Source organism: Chrysochloris asiatica, unplaced genomic scaffold, assembly GCF_000296735.1.
Source record: "Chrysochloris asiatica unplaced genomic scaffold, ChrAsi1.0 scaffold00033, whole genome shotgun sequence".
Classification (NCBI taxonomy): domain Eukaryota; kingdom Metazoa; phylum Chordata; class Mammalia; order Afrosoricida; family Chrysochloridae; genus Chrysochloris; species Chrysochloris asiatica.
Genome location: NW_006408551.1, coordinates 1,149,495 through 1,155,910, shown reverse-complemented (window position 1 = coordinate 1,155,910; position 6,416 = coordinate 1,149,495). Strand labels below are relative to the sequence as shown.

The 6,416-nt window shown below is 36.8% G+C and overlaps 1 protein-coding gene and 1 pseudogene across 1 annotated transcript; both read right to left on the bottom strand.

Moving 5' to 3' along the window:
* The window catches only part of LOC102823671, a 20,261-nt pseudogene extending 16,612 nt beyond the window's left edge, over positions 1 to 3,649 (bottom strand).
* A 488-nt stretch (positions 3,650 to 4,137) lies between these two features.
* On the bottom strand, positions 4,138 to 5,076 carry LOC102823299 (olfactory receptor 6C2-like). Its single transcript, XM_006859580.1, has one exon. The coding sequence runs from the start codon at positions 5,074 to 5,076 to the stop codon at positions 4,138 to 4,140; it is 939 nt and encodes a 312-aa protein (XP_006859642.1).
* Positions 5,077 to 6,416: the final 1,340 nt, after the last annotated feature.

The window sequence follows — 6,416 nt, the reverse complement described above, 5'->3', positions numbered from 1 at the left end:
AGTGAATAAGGAAGATTGTAGAAGAATTGATGCCTTTGAATTATGGTGTTGTAGGAGAATACTAAAAGTGCCATGGGCTGCCAAAAGAACCAATAGATCTATTTTGGAAGAAGTGCAGCCAGAGTGCTCCTAAGAGGCCAAGATGGCCAAACTTCATCGCTCATACTTTGGATATATTGTCAGGAGGGACCAGTTGCTGGAGAAGGATATTATGCTGGGTAAGATGGAGGGTCAGAGAAAAAAGAGGAAGACCCCCAACGAGATGGATTGGCCAGGTGGCAGCATTAATGGACTCAAGTGTGGCAGTGGTAGTGAGGTTGGCCCGGGATTGGACATTGTTTCATTCTGTTGTGCATGGGGTAGCTATAAGTTGGTTCCGACTCGATGGCTGCTAACAACAACAACTGTTTCATTAAAGAATAACAGCCTCAGAAACCCTAAACAGTGTCACTATGAGTCAGGGCATAATCATCACCACCAGCATGAGACATATGGTTCTCAAATACTTTCCTCCAATCTGTAGGTTCTCTCTTCATTTTGTTTATGAAGTCCTGCAATGAACAGAAGTTTGTTTTGTGCTTTATTTTTCTTATTTTGGCGAGATCCCATTCACGTATTTTGGTTTTGTTTCTTGTGTTATTATAGCCACATCTATGTATGGTGCTGTGGGCTAATGTGTCAGGCTGCAAAGTCATTTTAACTGCAAGGTCAGTGGTTCAAGCTCACCAGCGGCACCTTGGAAACCCTATACAGGGTTGCTATGGGTTGGAATAGACTCTACAGCACTTAACACACACACACATGAATTCATTACTAAAAACCAGGTCCTGAAAAGCTTTACCCATATGTTTTCTTGTTTCATTTGCACTTAGGTCTTTGATCCATTTTGACTTAGCTTTTTCCTATGGTGTGAGGTACGGGTCCTTGTTCATATTTTCCCATAAGGAAATGCAGGTCTTATTGCCTCTTTGAATAGAATTATCATCCTTGTTGAAAACTCGTTGACTGTTACATACATAATTATTTCTGGACTATCAACTTTATTCCAATGTCTTTAATTATACCAATACCAGACTATTTTGATTACTGTTATTTTATAACAAACTTTAAAATCAGAGATTGTAAGACTTCCTACTTTATTCTTTCCCAACTTTTCTTTGGATATTTTCATACAAATTTGACAATTTCTGCAATGAAGGCTAACAGAATTTTGATTAGTATCACATTATAGCTCTAGATAAATTTAGCTAGTATTGACATCTTAGCAATATTAGCACAAATGACCAGCAAGCTTATGAAAAGTTCAACAACATTAGGCAAGAGGCTAATGCAAAGAAAAATCATGATGTGAAATCATTCCATACCCACTAAGACAGCTATGATTAGCAATATGGAAAACAACAGGTGTTGGCAAAGATGCAGAGAAATTACACTTCTGACGCATTACTGGTGAGAGTGTAAAATGGTACAGTCATGTGGAAAATAGTGTGGTCACTTCTCAAAATGCTAAACTTCAAGTTACCATTTTGTTGTTGTTTTTAAATGCCATTGAGTCAGTTCCAACACATAGCAACCCTGTATAGGGTTTCTGAGGAATGGCTGGTGAGCTTGAACCACCGACCTAGAGATTCCAACTGACTTTTCAGCCCAGCACATTAGCCTACAGCACCACACCAGGGCTTCATATTACCTATATTCAAGTTACCATATTACCCATATTTTAGTTAGCATATTACTCATTAATTGCACAATACTCTTAGGTATGTGTCCAAGAATTGCATGCAGGAACACAGCCACATACATGTACACCAATGTACGTGCTCATTGCACCATCCTTCACAACAGCCAAACAGCATATAGTAAACATATAAAGTTTAAATGTTCATCAGTACATGAATAGATACATTCTAAAAACAATAGATCAAATACAATGGAATATTACTCAGCCATAATGAAAAGTGAAGACTAGATACATGTTACAACATTGATGAACCTCGAAAACATTATGCTGAATCAAATATGTTGGTCAAAAAATATTGTGTGATCCCATTTATATGAACTATCTAGAGTAGGGAAACATATAGAGACCAAAAGTTATTACCAGGGGCTTTGTTGTTATTAAGTATCATTGAATCAGTTCCAACTCATAGTGCCCATGTATAGGGATTCTGGAGTGAACTCTGGGTGCTGTGCTTTAGGATAAGCACTGGACTGTGAACCACAAGGTCAGAAGTTCAAACCCACCAGCTGATCCTCCAAAACCCTGTACAGGGTTGCTATGATTTGATATCAACTTGATGGCCCTTTAACAACAACAACAATAGGGCTTCTGAAGAGTGGTTGGTTGGTTTGAACCACCGACTTTGTCATTTTTTGTCCAGTGCTTATCCTACAGTCGCACACCAGGACTCAATTATCAGGGAGTGATGTGAGGAAAGGGAAAAGGGAAACTCATTGCTTAATGGACATTGACCTTCTTTTAAGAATGTTAGGAAACTTTGAAAAACGATAATATTGATGGTAGAACAATATGACAAAAATAATTAATGTTCACTGAATTCTACATAATAATTAATGTCATTGAATTCTACTTCTGCAGAATGTTTAATGTCAATTGTTTTATTAAATATATATTGACTACAATTTAAAAATAGATACTAAGTGGTACTATTAAAATATGTGAATGGAAAATAGATAATGAATGTTGTTGTTTTTGTTATTGTTTTTAAGTGCCATAGAATCAGTTCCACATCACAGAGATCCTATTAGTATAGGGTTTCTGAAGAGAGGCTGATGAGTTTTAACTGCCAGTCTCTGGTTTAGCAGTCCAGTACTTACTTATCTTACAGCAGCATGCCAGGACTCCAGGTAACAAATACTATTTCCAAATTGGTGGTGGCAGTGGTGGGAATTTGCCCTAGAGTCGGTTCCAAACTCTGCATAGGGTTTCCGAGTCTATAAATCTTTACATGAGCAGAAAGCCTTGTCTTTCTCCCGTGAAACAGCTGGTAGTTTTGAACTGATAACCTTGAGGCTAGCAGTACAATTTGTAACCACTATGCTACCAGAGCTCCTATTTCCAAATTAGAAAGGTTTTATTTCCAACTTTAATAAGAAAAAATTCCATCATGGCTCTGAGATACATGCTAGTATACAGAAACCAGATGACAATGTATGGCATTTTTGCCAACACTGTGTCACAATAAGAATAATGGTTTTAATACAATGTTGTTGTTATTAAATGTCATCAAATTGATTCCAACTCACTGCAACTTTTATAGGTTTCCAAGGAGAGGCTGGTGGGTCTGAACAGCCACTCTTGCTAGTAGCTGCCCAAGGCTTATCCTAAAGTGCCACACCAGGACACACATTACAGGGTAATAATGACAAATTTTGTAAAGTAGATCACATTGTATCTGTAAATAGAAACACAAAGTTATAGTAATGCAGGTACAAATCATATTTTTAAAATTCCATATCTTGATGGAGATAGTGACAAAGAATATACACCTATCTTTAATCCACCATAGTCATAATTCAGGGAAGACTTCCACGGTATAAACAAGAAGAAACAGCCTGTCTGTTTGCTTTGAAGGTCATATTGTTGCTGTTTTTGTATTGCTGATTTTTTGTCAGTTCTTTTTCTCATCGCTTTAGATTTAGAATGGAAGGGGCAATGAATATCAGTATTTATCATTTTAAATCTACATATTATTAACGTTGAAGGCAGCAACAACCAGGATTTTTGAACATAAAGCAACTTTATGCTATTTCCTTGAAAATCACTGTCCTTATCCTCTTGGAAAAGGAAAGCATATTGAAAGAGTTCTAACCTTAAGGAGAGAAAAATAGCGGCATGTTCAGAATAGTTTCCACACAGAAAACTAATACTAAAGACTATCAAGAAGAATTAAATGAGGTGCAGATTAGAAAGAGATGAAAAGGGTTTGGCAGTTTCAAGACAGTAGAAAAATATCCATCTGCATAACACTGAGTATCTCTCAGAGTTTTTTCTTGGATTTACTCTCAATTTTCTCTAATGTTCTTCAAGAGGATGCACATCTCTCATAGTGCAAATTTCCACCCACATTCTGATGATTTACCCTTTGTTTTAACTTGTGTTTCCAAAATGAAATTCTACTCTTTCTTTGAAATAAATGCAAATCTTTTGATGATATCATTGAAAGACTGCTTTACTTGTTTATTTCTCAGGGTATAAATGAAGGGGTTCAACAAAGGTGCAACCGACGTAGTTAGCAGAGAAACGGCCTTGTTTATGGCCATTTCATCCTTTGTTGAAGGTTTGACATATATAAATATGCAGCTGCCATAGGTGATAGAAACCACAATCATGTGGGAAGAACAGGTGGAAAAGGCTTTTTTCCTTTGTTGAGCAGAAGGCAATCTTAGAATCGTCTTAATGATATGTATGTAGGATAGAACTACACATATAAGAGTCATTATGAAGGTCAGTACAGCACAAGCAATAACCAGCTGCTCTATGAACCACGTATCTGAACATGAATTCTTCAGTAGTGGAGAAGCATCACAGATAAAATGGTCAATGACAGAGTCACAAAATTCCAGATGGAGGCTCAAAACAAGAGGTGGGAGGATAATCAATAATCCAGACATCCAACAACAGAGGATAAGGATTCTGCAGACTCTGCTGTTCATGATGGTCACATAATGCAGGGGCTTGCAGATGGCTACATAGCGGTCATAGGACATGACAGCTAAGAGAAAAAATTCTGTAGCTCCAAAAAGGACAATAAAAAATATCTGGGTGAAACATGCTTTGATGGTGATAGTTCTATCCCCAGTTGATATGATGTGTAGATATGTGGGGACACACACAGTAGTGAATGAGATTTCTAAAAAGGAAAAATTCTGAAGGAAAAAATACATGGCTGTTTTTAGATGAGAATCCACCAAGACGAGAGCAATTATCATCATATTTCCAATTATACTGAACAAATATGTGAGAAACAGAAAGATGAAAACCAGAATCTGTAGTTGTGGGTCATTTGTCAATCCCAGTATGATGAACGTTGTTATTGTTGAGTGGTTTTTCATCACTGACTTCACACTACTGCCCAATCTTCACATAAAATCACAGAAATTATCATATCTAAGGAAAAATGTATGAAGGAACCAGTCAGTAATAAATACCTGCCAATTAAGTATAGTCACATGCATTTCCTTGTATTACTTGATAATCAAGTTTTTGACAAGGTGATGACGTCACTCCATGGACATGAACCACAGGGAAGCTGGTATTGTGGAAGGTTTTGGGACGAAGTATAACCTGAAAATTCTCCTTAGAGGCAAGACTCGGTCAGTAAAAAAGAGGAGGACATTCAATGGCAACTGTGAAGATGGTGCAGGACCAGGCAGTGTTTCATTCTGTTGTACAGAGGGTTATGTGATGAGTCACAACTGCTTCAATAACACTTAACAACCACAACAATAATCCTGACTGTCTCAAATTATGTCTCCCCCTCCATTAGCATCAAATAAAAGGTTGTTAAACCTGGACAAGAAAATTAACTATCTTATTACATCCTCTATATTCTACACTGAGAACAGTATCTAACACAGCATATTACAAATATTTGCTGAATTAGTGAATTTTACTCTATCACACTATTCTTCTTAGGTGCTGTCGAGTTGGTGTGGACTCATAGCGACTCTCTATAGGGTTTCTGAGGCTGTAAATCTTCGCAGGAGTAGAATGTTTTATCTTTCTCCCATGGAATGGCTGTTGGGCTTGAACTCTGGAGTTCATAGTCCAGTGCTTATCCTACAGAGCCACCGCTTACACACTGGGAACTTACAGACTATGTTAAATATAAATAAAGAAATGACTCACAATAGTAGGATTCTTTATCTCTGTAAGTAACAGGTAGTTTATAATCATTTTAGGGAAAAGTGAGCCAAAGAGCCTCTCCTGGTTTGCTTGTTTGCTTTTCCCTTAGTGTCTTTATGTTTTTAATTGACCAACTATATACACTATGATCAAGAGGATAAATTACCAACTACTCACTGAATTTTCCTCCCTGCCCTAACTGCCTAACACATAATTTATCTTCTCTCCCATAATAGTACTTCTTTTATTCAATTTATCTGTCAATATGATAATAAACTAAGCCAAATTAGACAGTCACTGTGATTGAAGCAATAACAATAGTTGTTCTTCCAGCAAAACAATTAGTTACATTGATCTATTCATTGTAACTTCAATCAACATTCTAGGCTTCTGATGTCCAAGATCCTCTAACCACATGTGACTAAAAACCCTTAAATTATAACTAGTCTGAACTGAGATTTACTGGAACTGTGAAATACACACTCAGTGAAAATACAATAATATAAGACATCTCAACATTGAATTTATACTGAATACATTTTGAAGT